At 41.9% G+C, this 25,166-nt stretch overlaps 1 protein-coding gene across 4 annotated transcripts in view; it reads right to left on the minus strand.

The window, feature by feature from the left end:
* Positions 1-25,166, minus strand: part of tek (TEK tyrosine kinase, endothelial) — a 78,378-nt gene that overhangs the window by 38,396 nt on the left and 14,816 nt on the right. For all 4 annotated transcript variants that reach the window (XM_046305294.1, XM_046305295.1, XM_046305296.1 and 1 more), the window contains exons 2-6: positions 12,341-12,481; positions 11,958-12,137; positions 10,965-11,075; positions 6,269-6,421; positions 4,991-5,122 (exon numbers count right to left, since the gene is read on the minus strand). In XM_046305294.1, the coding sequence (XP_046161250.1) occupies positions 4,991-5,122; positions 6,269-6,421; positions 10,965-11,075; positions 11,958-12,137; positions 12,341-12,481 (717 nt within the window). The remainder of the gene's footprint in view (positions 1-4,990; positions 5,123-6,268; positions 6,422-10,964; positions 11,076-11,957; positions 12,138-12,340; positions 12,482-25,166) is intronic.

Consider the following 25,166-nt stretch of genomic DNA (forward strand, 5'->3'; position numbering starts at 1 on the left):
CCAGAAAGACTCACAGCTGTAATCACTCTTAGAGACTTACCCAGAAAGACTCACAGCTGTAATCACTCTTAGAGACTTACCCAGAAAGACTCACAGCTGTAATCACTCTTAGAGACTTACCCAGAAAGACTCACAGCTGTAATCACTCTTAGAGACTTACCCAGAAAGACTCACAGCTGTAATCACTCTTAGAGACTTACCCAGAAAGACTCAGAGCTGTAATCACTCTTAGAGACTTACCCAGAAAGACTCACAGCTCTTAGATACTTACCCAGAAAGACTCACAGCTCTTAGAGACTTACCCAGAAAGACTCACAGCTCTTAGAGACTTACCCAGAAAGACTCACAGCTGTAATCACTCTTAGAGACTTACCCAGAAAGACTCACAGTTGTAATCACTCTTAGAGACTTACCCAGAAAGAATCATAGCTGTAATCACTCTTAGACTCACAGCTGTAATCACTCTTAGACTCACAGCTGTAATCACTCTTAGAGACTTACCCAGAAAGACTCACAGCTCTTAGAGACTTACCCAGAAAGACTCACAGCTGTAATCACTCTTAGAGACTTATCCAGAAAGACTCACAGCTGTAATCACTCTTAGAGACTTACCCAGAAAGACTCACAGCTGTAATCACTCTTAGATACTTACCCAGAAAGACTCACGGCTGTAATCACTCTTAGAGACTTACCCAGAAAGACTCACAGCTGTAATCACTCTTAGATACTTACCCAGAAAGACTCACGGCTGTAATCACTCTTAGAGACTTAACCAGAAAGACTCACAGCCGTAATCACTCTTAGAGACTTACCCAGAAAGACTCACAGCTGTAATCACTCTTAGATACTTACCCAGAAAGACTCACGGCTGTAATCACTCTTAGAGACTTACCCAGAAAGACTCACGGCTGTAATCACTCTTAGAGACTTACCCAGAAAGACTCACGGCTGTAATCACTCTTAGAGACTTACCCAGAAAGACTCACGGCTGTAATCACTCTTAGAGACTTACCCAGAAAGACTCACGGCTGTAATTACTCTTAGAGACTTACCCAGAAAGACTCACGGCTGTAATCACTCTTAGAGACTTACCCAGAAAGACTCACAGCTGTAATCACTCTTAGAGACTTACCCAGAAAGACTCACAGCTGTAATCACTCTTAGAGACTCACCCAGAAAGACTCACAGCTGTAATCACTCTTAGAGACTTACCCAAAAAGACTCACGGCTGTAATCACTCTTAGAGACTCACCCAGAAGGACTCACAGCTGTAATCACTCTTAGAGACTTACCCAGAAAGACTCACAGCTGTAATCACTCTTAGAGACTTACCCAGAAAGACTCACAGCTGTAATCACTCTTAGAGACTTACCCAGAAAGACTCACAGCTGTAATCACTCTTAGAGACTTACCCAGAAAGACTCACGGCTGTAATCACTCTTAGAGACTTACCCAGAAAGACTCACAGCTGTAATCACTCTTAGAGACTTACCCAGAAAGACTCACAGCTGTAATCACTCTTAGAGACTTACCCAGAAAGACTCACAGCTGTAATCACTCTTAGAGACTTACCCAGAAAGACTCACAGCTGTAATCACTCTTAGAGACTTACCCAGAAAGACTCACAGCTGTAATCACTCTTAGAGACTTACCCAGAAAGACTCACAGCTCTTAGATACTTACCCAGAAAGACTCACAGCTCTTAGAGACTTACCCAGAAAGACTCACAGCTCTTAGAGACTTACCCAGAAAGACTCACAGCTGTAATCACTCTTAGAGACTTACCCAGAAAGACTCACAGTTGTAATCACTCTTAGAGACTTACCCAGAAAGAATCATAGCTGTAATCACTCTTAGACTCACAGCTGTAATCACTCTTAGACTCACAGCTGTAATCACTCTTAGAGACTTACCCAGAAAGACTCACAGCTCTTAGAGACTTACCCAGAAAGACTCACAGCTGTAATCACTCTTAGAGACTTATCCAGAAAGACTCACAGCTGTAATCACTCTTAGAGACTTACCCAGAAAGACTCACAGCTGTAATCACTCTTAGATACTTACCCAGAAAGACTCACGGCTGTAATCACTCTTAGAGACTTACCCAGAAAGACTCACAGCTGTAATCACTCTTAGATACTTACCCAGAAAGACTCACGGCTGTAATCACTCTTAGAGACTTAACCAGAAAGACTCACAGCCGTAATCACTCTTAGAGACTTACCCAGAAAGACTCACAGCTGTAATCACTCTTAGATACTTACCCAGAAAGACTCACGGCTGTAATCACTCTTAGAGACTTACCCAGAAAGACTCACGGCTGTAATCACTCTTAGAGACTTACCCAGAAAGACTCACGGCTGTAATCACTCTTAGAGACTTACCCAGAAAGACTCACGGCTGTAATTACTCTTAGAGACTTACCCAGAAAGACTCACGGCTGTAATCACTCTTAGAGACTTACCCAGAAAGACTCACAGCTGTAATCACTCTTAGAGACTTACCCAGAAAGACTCACAGCTGTAATCACTCTTAGAGACTCACCCAGAAAGACTCACAGCTGTAATCACTCTTAGAGACTTACCCAAAAAGACTCACGGCTGTAATCACTCTTAGAGACTCACCCAGAAGGACTCACAGCTGTAATCACTCTTAGAGACTTACCCAGAAAGACTCACAGCTGTAATCACTCTTAGAGACTTACCCAGAAAGACTCACAGCTGTAATCACTCTTAGAGACTTACCCAGAAAGACTCACAGCTGTAATCACTCTTAGAGACTTACCCAGAAAGACTCACGGCTGTAATCACTCTTAGAGACTTACCCAGAAAGACTCACGGCTGTAATCACTCTTAGAGACTTACCCAGAAAGACTCACAGCTGTAATCACTCTTAGAGACTCACCCAGAAAGACTCACAGCTGTAATCACTCTTAGAGACTCACCCAGAAAGACTCACGGCTGTAATCACTCTTAGAGACTTACCCAGAAAGACTCACGGCTGTAATCACTCTTAGAGACTTACCCAGAAAGACTCACAGCTGTAATCACTCTTAGAGACTCACCCAGAAAGACTCACGGCTGTAATCACTCTTAGAGACTTACCCAGAAAGACTCACAGCTGTAATCACTCTTAGAGACTCACCCAGAAAGACTCACAGCTGTAATCACTCTTAGAGACTTACCCAGAAAGACTCACGGCTGTAATCACTCTTAGAGACTTACCCAGAAAGACTCACAGCTGTAATCGCTCTTAGAGACTTACCCAGAAAGACTCACGGCTGTAATCACTCTTAGAGACTTACCCAGAAAGACTCACAGCTGTAATCACTCTTAGAGACTTACCCAGAAAGACTCACAGCTGTAATCACTCTTAGAGACTTACCCAGAAAGACTCACAGCTGTAATCACTCTTAGAGACTTACCCAGAAAGACTCACGGCTGTAATCACTCTTAGAGACTTACCCAGAAAGACTCACAGCTGTAATCACTCTTAGAGACTTACCCAGAAAGACTCACAGCTGTAATCACTCTTAGAGACTTACCCAGAAAGACTCACAGCTGTAATCACTCTTAGAGACTTACCCAGAAAGACTCACAGCTGTAATCACTCTTAGAGACTTACCCAGAAAGACTCACAGCTCTTAGATACTTACCCAGAAAGACACACAGCTCTTAGAGACTTACCCAGAAAGACTCACAGCTCTTAGAGACTTACCCAGAAAGACTCACAGCTGTAATCACTCTTAGAGACTTACCCAGAAAGACTCACAGTTGTAATCACTCTTAGAGACTTACCCAGAAAGACTCACAGCTGTAATCACTCTTAGATACTTACCCAGAAAGACTCACAGCTGTAATCACTCTTAGACTCACAGCTGTAATCACTCTTAGACTCACGGCTGTAATCACTCTTAGACTCACAGCTGTAATCACTCTTAGAGACTTACCCAGAAAGACTCACAGCTGTAATCACTCTTAGATACTTACCCAGAAAGACTCACAGCTGTAATCACTCTTAGACTCACAGCTGTAATCACTCTTAGACTCACAGCTGTAATCACTCTTAGACTCACAGCTGTAATCACTCTTAGACTCACAGCTGTAATCACTCTTAGACTCACAGCTGTAATCACTCTTAGAGACTTACCCATAAAGACTCACAGCTGTAATCACTCTTAGACTCACAGCTGTAATCACTCTTAGACTCACAGCTGTAATCACTCTTAGACTCACGGCTGTAATCACTGCCAAATGTGTTTCTAACATGTATTGTCTCAGGGGGGTGAATACTTATCTTATCAAGATATATTAGTGTTTTATTATTCATTTATTGTTTAAAAATTGTAGAATTTTTCTTCCACTTTGACATCACAGAGTATTTTGTATAGATCATTGATCAAAAATGACAATTTAAATACAATTTAATCCCACTTTGAAACACAACCAAATGTGGAAAGAGTCAAGGGGTCCGAAGACTTTCTGAAAGCTCTGTACATTCACAGATAAGAGATGCACTGTAAGACTTTCTGAAAGCTCTGTACATTCACAGATAAGAGATGCACTGTAAGACTTTCTGAAAGCTCTGTACATTCACAGATAAGAGATGTACTGTAATACTTTCTGAAAGCTCTGTACATTCACAGATAAGAGATGCACTGTAAGACTTTCTGAAAGCTCTGTACATTCACAGATAAGAGATGCACTGTAAGACTTTCTGAAAGCTCTGTACATTCACAGATAAGAGATGTACTGTAATACTTTCTGAAGGCTCTGTACATTCACAGATAAGACATGCACTGTAATTGCCTTGAGCATTTACAGAAACGATGAATAATTGTCCCTGTCAAATAAATAGAATAAATATAATTAAATGTGTCTTTTACCAACTGGGAAAACATAGTGACGCACATGCAGAAGTCTCCGGTACAGTTACACGTATAGCTAGTACAGATACAGGGATACCCTAATAGAGGAAGGGCTGTTTTTACCAGTTTCACAGGTGTGTCCCTTGAAACCGGGTGGACAGATACACTCTCCTGTCTCGTCATGACAGACCCCTCCGTTGGAGCAGCGGGGACAGCTATGTTCACAGCTCGGACCCCACAGGCCAGGCTTACATTCTAGAATTCAATCATAAAACACTCGTTAGGAAGCAATTCTCTTGGCTAAATGTTTTGGTCTGCAATGGATACGTTTTACTTGGGTTGAGTCAATTCTAAATGGTCAATTGAATTTCCAATGTAGTTATCAGATGAAGTTTTCACAAAGAACTGACATATCAAAAACAGGTTGTTTTAGTAGAATAAGCAACATTGGGTAGTACTACAGTAGTACTGGGTAGAAGTAGAACTTACAGTAGTATTGGGTAGTACTGCAGTAGTATTGGGTAGTACTACAGTAGTATTGGGTAGAAGTAGAACTTACAGTAGTATTGGGTAGTACTGCAGTAGTATTGGGTAGTACTACAGTAGTATTGGGTAGAAGTAGAACTTACAGTAGTATTGGGTAGTTTGGGGTAGTAATACAGTAGTATTGGGTAGTAATGGGTAGTACTACAATAGTATTGTGTAGAAGTAGAATTTATAGTAGTATTGGGTAGTACTAAAGTAGTATTGGGTAGTACTACAATAGTATTGTGTAGAAGTAGAACTTACAGTTGTATTGGGTAGAAGTAGATCTTACAGTAGTATTGGGTAGAAGTAGAACTTACAGTAGTATTGGGTAGTACTACAGTAATATTGGGTAGAAGTAGAACTTACAGTAGGATTGGGTAGTACTACAGTAGTACTGGGTAGAAGTAGAACTTACAGTAGTATTGGGTAGTTTGGGGTAGTAATACAGTAGTATTGGGTAGTAATGGGTAGTACTACAATAGTATTGTGTAGAAGTAGAATGTATAGTAGTATTGGGTAGTACTACAATAGTATTGTGTAGAAGTAGAACTTACAGTAGTATTGGGTAGAAGTAGAACGTACAGTAGTATTGGGTAGTACTACAGTAATATTGGGTAGAAGTAGAACTTACAGTAGGATTGGGTAGTACTACAGTAGTATTGGGTAGAAGTAGAACTTACAGTAGTATTGAGTAGTACTACAGTAGTATTGGGTAGTACTACAGTAGTATTGGGTAGAAGTAGAACTTACAGTAGGATTGAGTAGTACTACAGTAGTATTGGGTAGTACTACAGTAGTATTGGGTAGAAGTAGAACTTACAGTAGTATTGAGTAGTACTACAGTAGTATTGGGTAGTATTGTGCAGTACTAACTTCTGACGATGAGCCTGGTGATGGCTGATGTGGGCTTGGCTCCAGCGATGGACCTGGCTGTGTAGAGACCTGCGTCTGAGGACTTCACTCCGAGGACGGGGTAAACCAGGATGTCTGGGATCTCATTCTTAGGCACTGAGTGGATGAAGGAGCCTGGAAGAGACCGTACGTTTTACTGAGGAGGAGTCCGGTGATCCGTATTAACATGAGGGGTTGAATATTCTTGACCCGTAGGTTGTATGTTGACCCGTAGGTTGTATGTGAATATTGTTGACCCCGTAGGTTGTATGTGAATATTGTTGACCTGTAGGTTGTATGTGAATATTGTTGACCCCGTAGGTTGTATGTGAATATTGTTGACCCCGTAGGTTGTATGTGAATATTGTTGACCCCGTAGGATGTATGTGAATATTGTTGACCCCTTAGGTTGTATGTGTTTATTGTTGACCCCGTAGGTTGTATGTGAATATTGTTGACCCCGTAGGTTGTATGTGAATATTGTTGACCCCGTAGGTTGTATGTGAATATTGTTGACCCCGTAGGTTGTATGTGAATATTGTTGACCCGTAGGATGTATGTGAATATTGTTGACCCGTAGGATGTATGTGAATATTGTTGACCTCGTAGGCTGTATGTGAATATTGTTGACCCCGTAGGTTGTATGTGAATATTGTTGACCCCGTAGGTTGTACCGTAGGTTGTATGTGAATATTGTTGACCCCGTAGGTTGTATGTGAATATTGTTGACCCCGTAGGTTGTATGTGAATATTGTTGACCCCGTAGGTTGTACCGTAGGTTGTATGTGAATATAGTTGACCCCGTAGGTTGTATGTGAATATTGTTGACCCCGTAGGTTGTATGTGAATATTGTTGACCTGTAGGTTGTATGTGAATATTGTTGACCCCGTAGGCTGTATGTGAATATTGTTGACCTGTAGGTTGTATGTGAATATTGTTGACCCCGTAGGTTGTATGTGAATATTGTTGACCCCGTAGGTTGTATGTGAATATTGTTGACCCCGTAGGTTGTATGTGAATATTGTTGACCTGTAGGTTGTATGTGAATATTGTTGACCCCGTAGGTTGTATGTGAAGATTGTTGACCCCGTAGGTTGTATGTGAATATTGTTGACCCCGTAGGTTGTATGTGAAGATTGTTGACCCCGTAGGTTGTATGTGAATATTGTTGACCCGTAGGATGTATGTGAATATTGTTGACCCCGTAGGTTGTATGTGAATATTGTTGACCCCGTAGGTTGTACCGTAGGTTGTATGTGAATATAGTTGACCCCGTAGGTTGTATGTGAATATTGTTGACCCCGTAGGTTGTATGTGAATATTGTTGACCTGTAGGTTGTATGTGAATATTGTTGACCCCGTAGGCTGTATGTGAATATTGTTGACCTGTAGGTTGTATGTGAATATTGTTGACCCCGTAGGTTGTATGTGAATATTGTTGACCCCGTAGGTTGTATGTGAATATTGTTGACCCCGTAGGTTGTATGTGAATATTGTTGACCTGTAGGTTGTATGTGAATATTGTTGACCCCGTAGGTTGTATGTGAAGATTGTTGACCCCGTAGGTTGTATGTGAATATTGTTGACCCCGTAGGTTGTATGTGAAGATTGTTGACCCCGTAGGTTGTATGTGAATATTGTTGACCCGTAGGATGTATGTGAATATTGTTGACCCCGTAGGTTGTATGTGAATATTGTTGACCCCGTAGGTTGTACCGTAGGTTGTATGTGAATATTGTTGACCCCGTAGGTTGTATGTGAATATTGTTGACCTGTAGGTTGTAAGTGAATATTGTTGACCCCGTAGGTTGTATGTGAATATTGTTGACCTGTAGGATGTATGTGAATATTGTTGACCTGTAGGTTGTATGTGAATATTGTTGACCCCGTAGGTTGTATGTGAATATTGTTGACCCCGTAGGTTGTATGTGAATATTGTTGACCCCGTAGGCTGTATGTGAATATTGTTGACCCCGTAGGCTGTATGTGAATATTGTTGACCCCGTAGGTTGTATGTGAATATTGTTGACCCCGTAGGTTGTATGTGAATATTGTTGACCCCGTAGGTTGTATGTGAATATTGTTGACCCCGTAGGTTGTATGTGAATATTGTTGACCCCGTAGGTTGTATGTATCAAACCTCTCATAGTAGCAGTGATGATTTAGTGATTATAGACGTGACCCTAATCCCATCTAGTGTTAAACTCAAATGTCCCGACCATCATATCTAAGCCAATATGGCACCAATCTCAATGATAATTCACAAATCAACTTGATTGGAGGTACACGACACACTCCACGCCTCTTGTCATGAGCCAGCCGTCCATCCGTCCGTTCGTTACCGAGAACCACATACCACATTTTTTATCAGGGCTGTTAGCATTAGGTTCGTCAGACATTTTTTTTTCTCCCAGAACTAGCTCAATATCTAAGCATCGGATAAAAATGACATTAGAGAGTTCATAATGTGGCCATTAGACTTGCTCTCTTTTAGACTCTGTAAGTTTGTAGAAGCAATAGTTCTGATTACATTTATAAATGTATCGCCCTCACATGCTAATTTTTGTCCGTTAATAAGAAACAAAGATGGGCTACCTTTTTGTAGCATTTCTAACAACGCTAACATATTTTCAGACGTCTCTCAGAGTTCTAACACCGTGTACGGAACAAACCTAGGCTACGGTATATTGCTAGCTGTATGGTGATATTCAACCTGAGGTTAATCAATACATAAACACAAGCAGATATTTTGATTAACTTGGTAGTTAATTAGCTAACGTTACCTAGTCAACGTTAGCATGCTTGTACAAAGCCCAGCAGCCAGCCTCTGTCGCTAGCTAACACCAGTCAGCTGAATGCTATGAAATTAAGGTAACTAAGGCAATAAATGTGTTTGTTTTTATTAGTTAGGTAGCTAGCTAACTAGTCAGCTAATGTAAAGTTATACCAGTCAGATGAGTGCTAAGGTTGGTTATATTTTGCCAAGTAAGGTTTTTCATATGAGGCTGAAGTCATCATGTGTAAACTGCTGATCTGTAATCGGAGCACAAATAGTCAAGCTAACATCATCGGCTGCTATGATGGCCAGTTAACATTAACTAGCTAGCTGAGTAACGTTAACTGACGTAAAACTATAACATTAGCTACCGTGTATGGCCAGTTAACATTAACTAGCTAGCTGGGTAACGTTAGCCGACGTAAAACTATAACATTAGCTACCGTGTATGGCCAGTTCACATTAACTAGCTAGCTGGGTAACGTTAGCCGACGTAAAACTATAACTTTAGCTACCGTGTATGGCCAGTTCATGCACCACAATACAGTGCCTTGCGAAAGTATTCGGTCCAATTGAACTTTGCGACCTTTTGCCACATTTCAGGCTTCAAACATAAAGATATAAAACTGTATTTTTTTGTGAAGAATCAACAACAAGTGGGACACAATCATGGAGTGGAACGAATGTGGCAAAAGGTCGCAAAGTTCAAGGGGGCCGAATACTTTCGCAAGGCACTGTACATCATACTTTCTTACGCAAAACATAGCTACTTAACATTAGTTACGTTAAATTTAAAACCACCAAACTTTGGGAAACTGACACGGTGCTGAAGTTCATTTGCATCGCACAGACCAAGCTGTGGTAAGGAAAAACACTGCAGTAATTAGCTGCGCTACATCTCTTCAACTAAGAACAACCATGACCACAACACAAACCATAGCCGAGAAATCAAATTGCTTTGTTAAGAAATAGTAAGCTAGTTATGAATTGCATATACAGTGTATTCGGAAATTATTCAGACCCCTAGACTTTTCCCCCCACATTTTATTACATTACAGCCTTATTCTAAAATGTATTAAATGTTTTTTTTTTCTCCTGAGGTTCTTGTAAGTATAAAATCAAAGCTTTCTTTGATTTTTTTTTTTTTAAAGCATGAAAAGGTTTCGTAGCGGGATACTATCTTACTGTGGTGTATGAAGAAACCAATACTTTACCCTGTATACGGTACAAATTACATTACTGTGGAAGTGTGACAGAATAACTTTACGTCCCCTCCCCCATACCCGGGCGCAAACCAGGGACCTTCTGCACACATCAACAACAGTCACCCACGAAGCATCGTTACCCATGGCTCCACAAAAGCCGCGGCCCTTGCAGAGCAAGGGGAACTACTACTTCAAGGTCTCAGAGCAATTTAGCGCACACCGCTAACTAAGCTAGCCGTTTCACATCTGTTACAGAAGCACCTTCTGTTTGAGAAGGTTTGAATCCTAAGCAACCTGCCTACACATAGTTTGAAGTACAATACCAACATAACTACAGTAGCAGGTCAAAGCTGTGTGATGGAAAAACCTTGGTGGAGTAGGCATTGTGGTGCTCATGTGAATTTATTTATTTTTTTAGGTGTAACGGATGTGAACCGGCTAGCTAGTTAGCGGTGTTGCGCGCTAAATAGCGTTTCAGTCGGTGACGTCACTTGCTCTGCAAGGGCCGCGGCTGTTGTGGAGCGATGGGTAACGATGCTTTGTGGATGACTGTTGTTGATGTGTAGCAGAGGGTCCCTGTTTCGCGCCCGGGTATGGGCGAGGGGACGGTCTAAAGTTATACTGTTACATAGGCTTCAATGACCATTCTCACTTAAAACGTATTATTTGGTTTAGGCTACATAGTGAAAGGTTTACCATTCTTATAGATGACTGCGTCCTCTGCAAACACTTTCCTGCGTGTGAAAGAGATGTTGACATCTTCTCCTATGCTGACTGTGATGGTCAGGGACTCTGGCAGGAATGCAGCTAGGGGAAAATATAAACACAATGGTAGAATAAGAAACAGACAGCAGAAACCAGGAAACACAGCAGAAACCAGGAAACACAGCAGAAACCAGGAAACAGACAGCAGAAACCAGGAAACAGATAGCAGAAACCAGGAAACAGACAGCAGAAACCAGGAAACAGATAGCAGAAACCAGGAAACAGACAGCAGAAACCAGGAAACATAGCAGAAACCAGGAAACAGACAGCAGAAACCAGGAAACAGACAGAAGAAACCAGGAAACACAGCAGAAACCAGGAAACAGACAGCAGAAACCAGGAAACACAGCAGAAACCAGGAAACAGACAGCAGAAACCAGGAGACAGACAGCAGAAACCAGGAAACACAGCAGAAACCAGGAAACACAGCAGACTGGAAGAGTTCTCCAATTATGCTTCGTTTTCTCCTAGATTTAAGTAATTGTTGTGTAACTCTTGTCACGTAGTCCACAAATATTAAATAAACAACGAACAGAAATAATGTTATTGTAACTCCCTAATGAAAACAATCAAAGCCAAACAGACAGAAAGGGGGGATTAATGGTGGCACAGTTTTGCTGTGACTTCACCGTGTGACTTAGGGTCCAGAAGGGAAGGCATCAGGCAAACAAACAGTCTGACAGGAAGAAGATGTCCACGTACCAGAAATCAACCCCGCTGTCTGTCTGTAGGCTTGACATTGTTTTGCGTTTCATTAGGGAGTCGGAATAACAGTTTATCACGCCAAAATGGAATGTGGCAGAAGACATGTCAATGGTGAACTTGTTTAATTTAGGAGCCACCGAAAAACATAACAGATTTTTTTTTGCCCATAGAAAATACAGAACTGTACAGTCTAGAACACAATATCAAATGCGTTATTACCTTCATTCAGCATCTTGTAAGTATATATCTGATTTTTGTCACTCTTTCTGGCCCTGCAGTAGAATTCTCCAAAGATATCACTGCGAGTTTTCCATTCGATCTTGGAGGCATGGTGGTAGGCTGTATCAGGGCTGACAGGCAGGCTCTGGGGGTGGGTCAGGGGGAAGTCACGGCCCATACCTAACGGAAATGTACATGTTAAAAATGTGTTGGAAATACAATAACTACACAATAACACATTTTAATGTAACAAGAAAGTGTATGGTAAAATAAAACAACAACAATTGTAATTGGAAACATGTCGTTTGACATGTCAACGGAACGTGTTAGAATTTGCAAACGGAAAATGTGTTCATCTTGTGTGAAAGTCCCATCCCCATTACCCAGGGTACTGCTGGAGCTGGATGTAACAATGTCCTGCCGGGAGGTCCAGTCACTACTGACACAATGGAGGGAGGAGTCTGATGATGTCACCATGGGGTCAGGGTTCACCAAGGTCAGGTCCGCTATGTCTAGGGCATCACCTGGGACAGACAGACAGACAGAGACACACAATTTACAAAAGGAGATAAGTATCAGAGATAATAAAACACAGATAATAAAACACAAGACAAAAGTGAAAAGAAATTGTTTATTTGGTTGGGCTATGACATCATTAGTAAACAAAGGTGTACAGTTTCCCATCATTGACCTCTACATGATATTGGGGACATTAGTATCAGTAACACATTGACCTCTACATGATATTGGGGACATTAGTATCAGTAACACATTGACCTCTACATGATATTGGGGACATTGGTATCAGTGCTGTGATATTGGGGACATTAGTATCAGTAACACATTGACCTCTACATGATATTGGGGACATTAGTATCAGTAACACATTGACCTCTACATGATATTGGGGACATTGGTATCAGTGCTGTGATATTGGGGACATTAGTATCAGTAACACATTGACCTCTACATGATATTGGGGACATTGGTATCAGTAACACATTGACCTCTACATGATATTGGGGACATTAGTATCAGTAACACATTGACCTCTACATGATATTGGGGACATTAGTATCAGTAACACATTGACCTCTACATGATATTGGGGACATTGGTATCAGTGCTGTGATATTGGGGACATTAGTATCAGTAACACATTGACCTCTACATGATATTGGGGACATTAGTATCAGTAACACATTGACCTCTACATGATATTGGGGACATTAGTATCAGTAACACATTGACCTCTACATGATATTGGGGACATTGGTATCAGTGCTGTGATATTGGGGACATTAGTATCAGTAACACATTGACCTCTACATGATATTGGGGACATTAGTATCAGTAACACATTGACCTCTACATGATATTGGGGACATTGTATCACAAGCATTTAGTTAGATATTACTGTACTGTTGGAGCTAGGAACACAAGCATTTAACTAGATATTACTGCACTGTTGGAGCTAGAAACACAAGCATTTAGTTAGATATTACTGTACTGTTGGAGCTGGGAACACAAGCATTTAGCTAGATATTACTGTACTGTTGGAGCTAGGAACACAAGCATTTAGCTAGATATTACTGTACTGTTGGAGCTAGGAACACAAGCATTTAGCTAGATATTACTGTACTGTTGGAGCTAGGAACACAAGCATTTAGCTAGATATTAGTGTACTGTTGGAGCTAGGAACACAAGCATGTAGCTAGATATTACTGCACTGTTGGAGCTAGGAACACAAGCATTTAGTTAGATATTACTGCACTGTTGGAGCCAGGAACACAAGCATTTAGCTAGATATTACTGCAATGTTGGAGCTAGGAACACAAGCATTTAGTTAGATATTACTGCACTGTTGGAGCTAGGAACACAAGCATTTAGCTAGATATTACTACACTGTTGGAGCTAGGAACACAAGCATTTAGTGAGATATTACTGCACTGTTGGAGCTAGAAACACAAGCATTTAGTTAGATACTACTGCACTGTTGGAGCTAGGAACACAAGCATTTAGTGAGATATTACTGCACTGTTGGAGCTAGGAACACATGCATTTAGCTAGATATTACTGTACTGTTGGAGCTAGGAACACAAGCATTTAGCTAGATATTACTGTACTGTTGGAGCTAGGAACACAAGCATTTAGCTAGATATTACTGCACTGTTGGAGCTAGGAACACATGCATTTAGCTAGATATTACTGTACTGTTGGAGGTAGGAACACAGGCATTTAGCTAGATATTACTGTACTGTTGGAGCTAGGAACACAAGCATTTAGCTAGATATTACTGTGCTGTTGGAGCTAGGAACACAAGCATATAGCTAGATATTACTGTACTGTTGGAGCTAGGAACACAAGCATTTAGCTAGATATTACTACACTGTTGGAGCTAGGAACACAAGCATTTAGCTAGATATTACTGTGCCGTTGGAGCTAGGAACACAAGCATATAGCTAGATATTACTGTACTGTTGGAGCTAGGAACACACGCATTTAGTTAGATATTACTGCACTATTGGAGCTAGGAACACAAGCATTTAGTTAGATATTACTGCACTGTTGGAGCTAGGAACACAATCATTTAGTTAGATACTACTGCACTGTTGGAGCTAGGAACACAAGCATTTAGCTAGATATTACTGCACTGTTGGAGCTAGAAACAAGCATGTAGTTAGATATTACTGTAATGTTGGAGCTAGGAACACAAGCATTTAGCTAGATATTAGTGTACTGTTGGAGCTAGGAACACAAGCATGTAGCTAGATATTACTGCACTGTTGGAGCTAGGAACACAAGCATTTAGTTAGATATTACTGCACTGTTGGAGCCAGGAACACAAGCATTTAGCTAGATATTACTGCAATGTTGGAGCTAGGAACACAAGCATTTAGTTAGATATTACTGCACTGTTGGAGCTAGGAACACAAGCATTTAGCTAGATATTACTACACTGTTGGAGCTAGGAACACAAGCATTTAGTGAGATATTACTGCACTGTTGGAGCTAGAAACACAAGCATTTAGTTAGATACTACTGCACTGTTGGAGCTAGGAACACAAGCATTTAGTGAGATATTACTGCACTGTTGGAGCTAGGAACACATGCATTTAGCTAGATATTACTGTACTGTTGGAGCTAGGAACACAAGCATTTAGCTAGATATTACTGTACTGTTGGAGCTAGGAACACAAGCATTTAGCTAGATATTACTGCACTGTTGGAGCTAGGAACACATGCATTTAGCTAGATATTACTGTACTGTTGGAGGTAGGAACACAGGCATTTAGCTAGATATTACTGTACTGTTGGAGCTAGGAACACAAGCATTTAGCTAGATATTACTGTGCTGTTGGAGCTAGGAACACAAGCATATAGCTAGATATTACTGTACTGTTGGAGCTAGGAACACAAGCATTTAGCTAGATATTACTACACTGTTGGAGCTAGGAACACAAGCATTTAGCTAGATATTACTGTGCCGTTGGAGCTAGGAACACAAGCATATAGCTAGATATTACTGTACTGTTGGAGCTAGGAACACACGCATTTAGTTAGATATTACTGCACTATTGGAGCTAGGAACACAAGCATTTAGTTAGATATTACTGCACTGTTGGAGCTAGGAACACAATCATTTAGTTAGATACTACTGCACTGTTGGAGCTAGGAACACAAGCATTTAGCTAGATATTACTGCACTGTTGGAGCTAGAAACAAGCATGTAGTTAGATATTACTGTAATGTTGGAGCTAGGAACACAAGCATTTAGCTAGATATTACTGTACTGTTGGAGCTAGGAACACAAGCATTTAGTTAAATATTACTGTTGAAGCTAGGAACACAAGTATTTAGCTAGATACTACTGTACTGTTGGAGCTAGGAACACAAGCATTTAGCTAGATACTACTGTACTGTTGAAGCTAGGAACACAAGCATTTAGCTAGATATTACTGTACTGTTGGAGCTAGAACACACAAGCATTTAGCTAGATATTACTGTACTGTTGGAGCTAGGAACACAAGCATTTAGCTAGATATTACTGCACTGTTGGAGCTGGGAACACAAGCATTTAGCTAGATATTACTGTACTGTTAGAGCTAGGAACACAAGCATTTAGCTAGATATTACTGTACTGTTGGAGCTAGGAACACAAGCATTTAACTAGATACTGCACTGTTGGAGCTAGAAACACAAGCATGTAGTTAGATATTACTGTACTGTTGGAGCTAGGAACACAAGCATTTAGCTAGATATTACTGTACTGTTGGAGCTAGGAACACAAGCATTTAGCTAGATATTACTACACTGTTGGAGCTAGGAACACAAGCATTTAGCTACACCCGCAATAACATCTGCTAAATATATGTATGTGACCAATACAATTTGATTAAATTTGATTTACTCTCTATACTGATACACTTTATATACACTTAGAATATACAGATCTGAGACCAGGCTTTGTACTTTCTGGTATCATTCAAGACAGCACATACAGATCTGAGACCAGGCTTTGTACTTTCTGGTATCATTCAAGACAGCACGTACAGATCTGAGACCAGGCTTTGTACTTTCTGGTATCATTCAAGACAGCACGTACAGATCTGAGACCAGGCTTTGTACTTTCTGGTATCATTCAAGACAGCACGTACAGATCTGAGACCAGGCTTTGTACTTTCTGGTATCATTCAAGACAGCACATACAGATCTGAGACCAGGCTTTGTACTTTCAGGTATCATTCAAGACAGCACATACAGATCTGGGAATGTTGTAACATAATGATTTAACTTTCCATTTATAGTATTTTATAAATGGATCGGATGGCATTAGTAGAAAGGATGGCTAGTTTAATAACACATCTTTAAATATAAATTGAAACACAAAAGCACTCAATCCACATGGTTGGGGATAAAAACATAGCCAAACGAAGACACAGAAGGCACAGTATATGGGTCTGTGTGAATGTGTTGTGATGGAAGGATGTGTTGTGTGTTTTTTTTTTGGTGTTTTGTAAAAGTGTGGCGTTTAAGTGAGTGAGAAAGGACATGGTTTCATATCCCAGAACTGGTGTGTGTCTGTTGAGCGAAAGAGCTTTTCAATGTTGTTCCAGATGAGGGATATACATTTTATAATGAATTATACATCTATATTCTCCGATGGTGACGGAACGGTCTCCAACCCTATACCCTAGACACCCACCTGAGAGACCCACACACTAAAAAGGAAGTCTGTGTCTGTTTTAATGGTCCTTCTGTAATGTAAGTTGCCTGTATGCAGACAAAACAGAAAGAGGAATGTGGTCAGAGACCTACTAGAGCAGCACAGCGCCGGCAAGACTGAGCCTGCCTGACAGGGTTGATCCTATAAAGCCAGAGCCCCCTGATACGAGCATTTCCAGGGAGTTTTCCCTAGCCACTGTGCTTCTACACTTGCATTGCTTGCTGATTGGGGGTTTTAGGCTGGGGGGTTTCTGTATAGCACTTTGAGATATCAGATGATGTAAGAAGGGCTTTATAAAAATACATTTGATTGAAATTCGATTGCTAGGAGAGCATAATATACAAGGTATTATATGCAAATATAGTGGGGATTCCGGTGGGGTGCCCCCCCCACCCAGGTAGTGGCAGCGCTGTTAACACTGGCTGCAGTAACCCATGAGGGAGGGGGGGGGCACACCTGGACAATCAGAGAGGGGGACAAATTATTGTGACCTTGATGACACTAAATAACCAATAGGTATGACTGCACCAGAGATGCTTGGGGGAAAAGGTCACAACGGGGGGGGGGGACCAGCGTGTGTGTTTCAGGGGAACGGGGGTGGATCTGATCTCCATCACCTAGGACTTGACGATGGTTAATCAAATCTCCCCATTTTTGTCAATTTTGTTCAATCTTGCATGTTTTCTCAAACACCTGTATATACGTTCATAAATCAAGTCCTTTCTGGAGTTGGGCTGGAACAACCGTTGAGCGTCTGAGCTTATGGTTGTTTGTAGGGGGAAAGGTGTGTGTGTGTGTGTGTGTGTGTGTGTGTGTGTGTGTGTGTGTGTGTGTGTGTGTGTGTGTGTGTGTGTGTGTGTGTGTGTGTGTGTGTGTGTGTGTGTGTGTGTGTGTGTGTGTGTGTGTGTGTGTGTGTGTGTGTGTGTGTGTGTGTGTGTGTGTGTGTGTGTGTGTGCGTGTGGGATGAATCACAATAATTGTTTGCTAAAATAATCTCAGATTTCCGTATACTATTTTACGTCTACCCCTGAGTCCAGGTTGGATGTAGCGACCCTGACTGGTTAACAGCCCGATCACATCCATCATCATTAGTTGTAGTACAATCAGGTAATACATGCAGTCTGTGGTGGTTCCCTTCCTTCCCCCTGTGTTTAACCCTAATGTATGGAATCAATGGAATGTTAATGTATCAGTTAATTTCATGGAGACCATGGGGAGACCATACCCATCTGAACGCAATTGACTTGTTGCCAGTTTTCCGTCCGGCAGCCATTGTTACTAAGAGCACCAATTTATTTTTGGCTCACATATAAAGATGGAAGCATCTGAGATTAATCTGCATTGTTCAAAACAAAATGCCAATGCAGTGTCATAGCTCTGACATGACCATGACCAGAACCATTCCTCTAGCTGTAAATCAGCAACAGCTCTACTCTCCTTTCAAGTGACTAGTGGGGGATATCCATCCACCTAAAGTACACTGACCAGTTGGTCAGGCAGGAATGATGGGTCAGTGTTTCAAAGTTAGCTGTGATTTACAACTGGTGGAGGATGAGAGAGCACAGCACAGAGAACGAGAGAGAGAGAGAGAGAGAGAGAGAGAGAGAGAGAGAGAGAGAGAGAGAGAGAGAGAGAGAGAGAGAGAGAGAGAGAGAGAGAGAGAGAGAGAGAGAGAGAGAGAGAGAGAGAGAGAGAGAGAGAGGGAGAGAGAGACAGAGAGAGAGAGAGAGAGAGACGAGAGAGGAGAGAGGAGAGGGAGAGAGAGAGACACCGAGAGAGAGAGAGAAAGAGAGAGTGAGAGAGAGAGAGAGAGAGCACCGAGAGAGAGAGAGAGAGAGAGAGAGAGAGAGAGAGAGAGAGAGAGAGAGAGAGAGAGAGAGAGAGAGAGAGAGAGAGAGAGAGTAGAGAGAGAGAGAGAGAGAGAGAGAGAGAGAGAGAGAGAGAGAGAGAGAGAGAGTGAGAGAGAGAGAGAGAGAGAGAGAGAGAGAGAGAGAGAGAGAGAGAGAGAGAGAGAGAGAGAGAGAGAGAGAGAGAGAGAGAGAGAAATACATGATGTACACAATAAGTGTGCAGTTAAAATTGGCAACAAAAAAAACACACTGGTTTCTTTTGTCAGGGCTGGGGGATGAGACAGGGATGCAACTTGAGCCCCACACTTCAACATACATGGGGCCTCCCGAGTGGCGCAGCAGTCTAAGGCACTGGAGTGCTTGAGGCGTCTCTACAGACCCAGGTTCAATCCCAGGCTGTGTCACAGCCAGCCATGACCGAGAGCACAATTGGACCAGCATTGCCCGGATTAGAAGACAGTTTTGCTGGGTGGGCTTTACTTGGCTCATTGCTCTCTAGCAACTCCTTGTGGCGAGCCAGGTACCTGCAGGCTGACTTCAGTTGTCAGTTGGACGGTGTTTCCTCTGACACATTGGTGTCGCTGGCTACCGGGTTAAGCGGGCAGGTGTTAAGAAGCACGGTTAGAGGACGCATAACTCCACCTTCGCCTCTCCCGAGCCAGTTGGGGAGTTGCAGTGATGAGACAAGATTGTAATTGGATATCATTGAGAAAGAGGGTAAAATACACAACAAAAAGCATATACAATACGTTGGACACTTGTTCATTGAACATATTTTTCCAAAATCATTGGCATTAATATGTTCCCCCTTTGCTGTTATAACAGCCTCCACTAGATGTTGGAACATCGCTAAGGGGACTTGCTTCCATTCAGCCACAACAGCATTTGTGAGGTAGGGTACCAAACCCAGATTCATTCATCAGACTGCCAGATGGTGAAGCGTGTGAGTCATTACTCCAGAGAACAGGTTTCCCCTGCTCCAGAGAACAGGTTTCCACTGCTCCAGAGAACAGGTTTCCACTGCTCCAGAGAACAGGTTTCCACTGCTCCAGAGAACAGGTTTCCACTGCTCCAGAGAACAGGTTTCCACTGCTCCAGAGAACAGGTTTCCACTGCTCCAGAGTCCAATGGCGGCAAGCTTTACACCACTTCAGCCGACGCTTGGTGATCTTATGCTTGTATGCGGCTGCTCGGCCATGGAAACCCATTTCATGAAGCTCCCGACGTTGGACAAATTATTTTTACGCTTCAGCACTCTCTGTTCTGTGATCTTGTGTGGCCTACCACTTCGCAGCTGAGCTGTTGTTGCTCCAAGACATTTCCACTTTACAATAACAGCACTTACAGATGACCGGGGCAGCTCTAGCAGGGCAGAAATGTCATGAACTGACGTGTTGGAAAGGTGGCATCCTAAGACGGTGCCGCGTTGAAAGTCACTGAGGTCTTCAGTCAGGCCATTCTACTGTCAATGTTTGTCTATGGAGATTGCATGGCTGTGTGCTTGATTATATACACCTGCCAGCAACGGGTGTGACTGAAATAGCTGTATCCACTAATTTGAAGTGGTGTCCACATACGTTTGTATATATAGTGTATATCAATGAATTGGTGAGTGCACTAGAACAGTCTCACCCTACTAGAATCTGAAGTCAAGTGTCTACTGTTTTCTGATGATCTCGTGCTTCTGTCCCAAACCAAGGAGGTTCTACAGCAGCACCTAGATCTTCTGCACAGATTATAACAGACCTGGGCCCTCCTTGGTTGGGGACAGAAGCATCAGATCATAATGGTTGCCAGAACCATAAATGCTCATTACATCTAGACACCGTTGCCCTAGAAAACACAAAAAACTATACCTACCTCGGCCTAAACATCAGCACCACAGGTAACTTCCACAAAGCTGTGAACGATCTGAGAGACAAGGCAAGAAGGGCATTCTATGCCATCAAAAGCAACATAAACTTCAACATACCAATTAGGATCTGACTAAAAATACTTGAATCAGTTATAGAACCCATTGCCGTTTAGGGTTGTGAGTATAACAGTATAGCTTCCGTCCCTCTCCTCGCCTTGAACCAGGTACCTTCTGCACACATAGACAACTGACACCCACGAAGCCCCACGAGATCTGGGGTCCGCTCACTAAACAAGAATTCACTAAATAGGACAAACACAAAATTGAGGCCTCTGCAAAAATATCCTCAGTTCACAACGTAGAGCACCAGATAATGCACGCAGAGCAGAATTAGGCCGATACCCGCTAATTATCAAAATCAAGAAAGAGACGTTAAATTCTACAACCACCTAAAAGGAAGCGATTCCCAAACCTTCCATAACAAAGACATCACCTACAGAGAAATGAACCTGAAGAAGAGTCCCTGAAGCAAGCTGGTCCTGGAGCTCTGTTCACAAACACACCCTACAGAGAGATGAACCTGGAGAAGAGTCCCTGAAGCAAGCTGGTCCTGGAGCTCTGTTCACAAACACACCCTACAGAGAGATGAACCTGGAGAAGAGTCCCCTAAGCAAGCTGGTCCTGGGGGTCTGATCACAAACACAAACAGACCCCACAGAGCACCAGGACAGCAACACAATTAGACTCAACCATGTCACGAGGAAACAAAAAGATAATTACTTGACACATTGGAAAGAATTTACCAAAAAACAGAGCAAACTAGAATGCTATTTGGCTCTAAACAGAGAGTACACAGTGGCAGAATACCTGACCACTGTGACTCACCAAACTTAAGGAAAGTTTTGACTATGTTTAGACTCAGTGAGCATAGCCTTGCTATTGAGAAAGATTATCGTAGGCAGACCTGGCTCTCAAGAGAAGACAGGCTATGTGCTCACTGCCCACAACATGAGGTGGAAACTGAGCTGCACTTCCTAACCTCCTGCCAAATGTATGAACATATTAGAGACACATATTTCCCTTAGATAACAGAATTAGAAAAACAAACCCAATTTTGATAAAATCACATATCTACAGAGTGAAATACCACAGTGTGACATCACAGCAACAAGATTAGTGACTGGTTGCCAAAAGAAAAGGTCAAGCAGTGAACAACAAACAACATTATAAATAAAACCCATATTTATGTCTTTGTTCATTTGGAATTACGTGTAATTACGGAACTTTTGTGAGTGTAATGTAATGTTTACTGTTAATTTTTTATTGGTTATTTCACTTTTGTTTATTATCTACCTCACTTGCTTTGGCAATGTTAACATATGTTTCTCATAGCAATGAAGCCCTTTAAATTGAATTGAATGAGAGAGAGAGAGAGAGAGAGAGAGAGAGACAGAGAGAGAGAGAGAGAGAGAGAGAGAGAGAGAGAGAGAGAGAGAGGGAGAGAGAGACAGAGAGAGAGAGAGAGAGAGAGAGAGAGAGAGAGAGAGAGAGAGAGAGAGAGAGAGAGAGAGAGAGAGAGAGAGAGAGAGAGAGAGAGAGTGGGGAGAGAGAGACAGAGAGAGAGAGAGAGAGAGAGAGAGAGAGAGAGAGAGAGAGAGAGAGAGAGAGAGAGAGAGAGAGAGAGAGAGAGAGAGAGAGAGAGAGAGAGAGAGAGAGAGAGAGAGAGAGAGAGAGAGAGAGAGAGAGAGAGAGAGAGAGAGAGAGAGAGAGAGAGAGAGAGAGAGAGAGAGAGAGAGAGAGAGAGAGAGAGAGAGAGAGAGAGAGAGTGGGGAGAGAGAGACAGAGAGAGAGAGAGAGAGAGAGTGGGGAGAGAGAGAGAGAGAGAGAGAGAGTGGGGAGAGAGAGATAAAGAGAGAGAGGGAGACCATATGGAAGAGATCATGGTACTGTTATGCAGCTAGCCCTCTGATGGTCTGACCTCTTGACACACACACACACACACACACACACACACACACACACACACACACACACACACACACACACACACACACACACACACACACACACACACACACACACACACACACACACACACACACACACACACACACACACACACAGCCTGCAGTGTATCAACCCCCTGGATAGAGAAAGATGTGTGAAGTTTCTCACATGCTGTGCATCCACTGCAGGATTCTGACAAACACATAATTTACTCAGGAAGAATAGTCACAACTCTCATATATCACCTTTCAGTCTGCAGCAACCGTATCAAACCATCCTTCATATGAAACATCTTGGGCCTTTCTGTTGATCCTAGAATACTGTTTGACCTCTGTTGATCCTAGAATACTGTATGACCTCTGTTGATCCTAGAATACTGTATGACCTCTGTTGATCCTAGAATACTGTATGACCTCTGTTGATCCTAGAATACTGTATGGCCTCTGTTGATCCTAGAATACTGTATGACCTCTGTTGATCCTAGAATACTGTATGACCTCTGTTGATCCTAGAATACTGTATGACCTCTGTTGATCCTAGAATACTGTATGACCTCTGTTGATCCTGTTGATCCTGAATACTGTATGGCCTCTGTTGATCCTAGAATACTGTATGACCTCTGTTGATCCTAGAATACTGTATGACCTCTGTTGATCCTAGAATACTGTATGACCTCTGTTGATCCTAGAATACTGTATGACCTCTGTTGATCCTAGAATACTGTATGACCTCTGTTGATCATAGAATACTGTATGACATCTGTTGATCCTAGAATACTGTTTGACCTCTGTTGATCCTAGAATACTGTATGACCTCTGTTGATCCTAGAATACTGTTTGACCTCTGTTGATCCTAGAATACTGTTTGACCTCTGTTGATCCTAGAATACTGTATGACCTCTGTTGATCCTAGAATACTGTATGACCTCTGTTGATCCTAGAATACTGTATGACCTCTGTTGATCCTAGAATACTGTATGACCTCTGTTGATCATAGAATACTGTATGACATCTGTTGATCCTAGAATACTGTTTGACCTCTGTTGATCCTAGAATACTGTATGACCTCTGTTGATCCTAGAATACTGTATGACCTCTGTTGATCCTAGAATACTGTATGACCTCTGTTGATCATAGAATACTGTATGACATCTGTTGATCCTAGAATACTGTATGACCTCTGTTGATCCTAGAATACTGTATGACCTCTGTTGATCATAGAATACTGTATGACATCTGTTGATCCTAGAATACTGTATGACCTCTGTTGATCCTAGAATACTGTTTGACCTCTGTTGATCCTAGATTACTAGATCAAATCCCCGAGCTGACAAGATTTTTTAAAATCTGTTGTTCTGCCCCTGAACACGGAAGTTAACCCATTGTTCCTAGGCTGTCATTGAAAATAAGAATTTGTTCTTAACTAGTTAAATAAAGATTAAATAATGTCTTCACCTTTGCTGACATGATCTTAGTAAAGCAGGAACATTCAGCTGAGATCAAGTGAATAGAATGTTCTGGTCCTGACATGTCATTTCCCCTGTAGCTACTGTTATAAAGCATTCCTTCCTGTTAATGTTCAGGAAACCTCACCCTGCTATTGTTGTTGAAGTAAGAACAGTCCTGAGGACTCCTGACAACCAGGGTAGAGGTTTATAGGGGGAAGAACAGTCCTGAGGACTCCTGACAACCAGGGTAGAGGTTTATAGAGGGAAGAACAGTCCTGAGGACTCCTGACAACCAGGGTAGAGGTTTATAGAGGGAAGAACAGTCCTGAGGACTCCTGACAACCAGGGTAGAGGTTTATAGGGGGAAGAACATTTATTTTTTAAATAAATCTAATACTAAAGTGTCACATCAAATCCAATTGATTAAAAGGCCAAGGAGCCACATTTTAAGATGAACGGCTTAATCTCTTGATTTACGTACAGTTGAAGTCGGAAGATTACATACACTTAGGTTGGAGTCATTAAAACTCGTATTTCAACCACTCCACAAATTTCTTGTTAACAAACTATAGTTTTGGCAAGTCTGTTAGGACATCTACTTTGTGCATGACACAAGTCATTTTTCCAACAATTGTTTACAGACAGATTATTTCACTTATAATTCACTGTATCACAATTCCAGTGGGTCAGAAGTTTACATACACTAAGTTGACTGTGACTTTAAATTGCTTGGAAAATTCCAGAAAATGATGTCATGGCTTTAGAAGCTTCTGATGGGCTAATTGACATTTTGAGTCAATTGGAGGTGTACCTGTGGATGTAT

The sequence above is a fragment of the Oncorhynchus gorbuscha genome, linkage group LG16 (genome assembly GCF_021184085.1).
Source record: "Oncorhynchus gorbuscha isolate QuinsamMale2020 ecotype Even-year linkage group LG16, OgorEven_v1.0, whole genome shotgun sequence".
NCBI classification, from domain to species: Eukaryota; Metazoa; Chordata; class Actinopteri; order Salmoniformes; family Salmonidae; genus Oncorhynchus; species Oncorhynchus gorbuscha.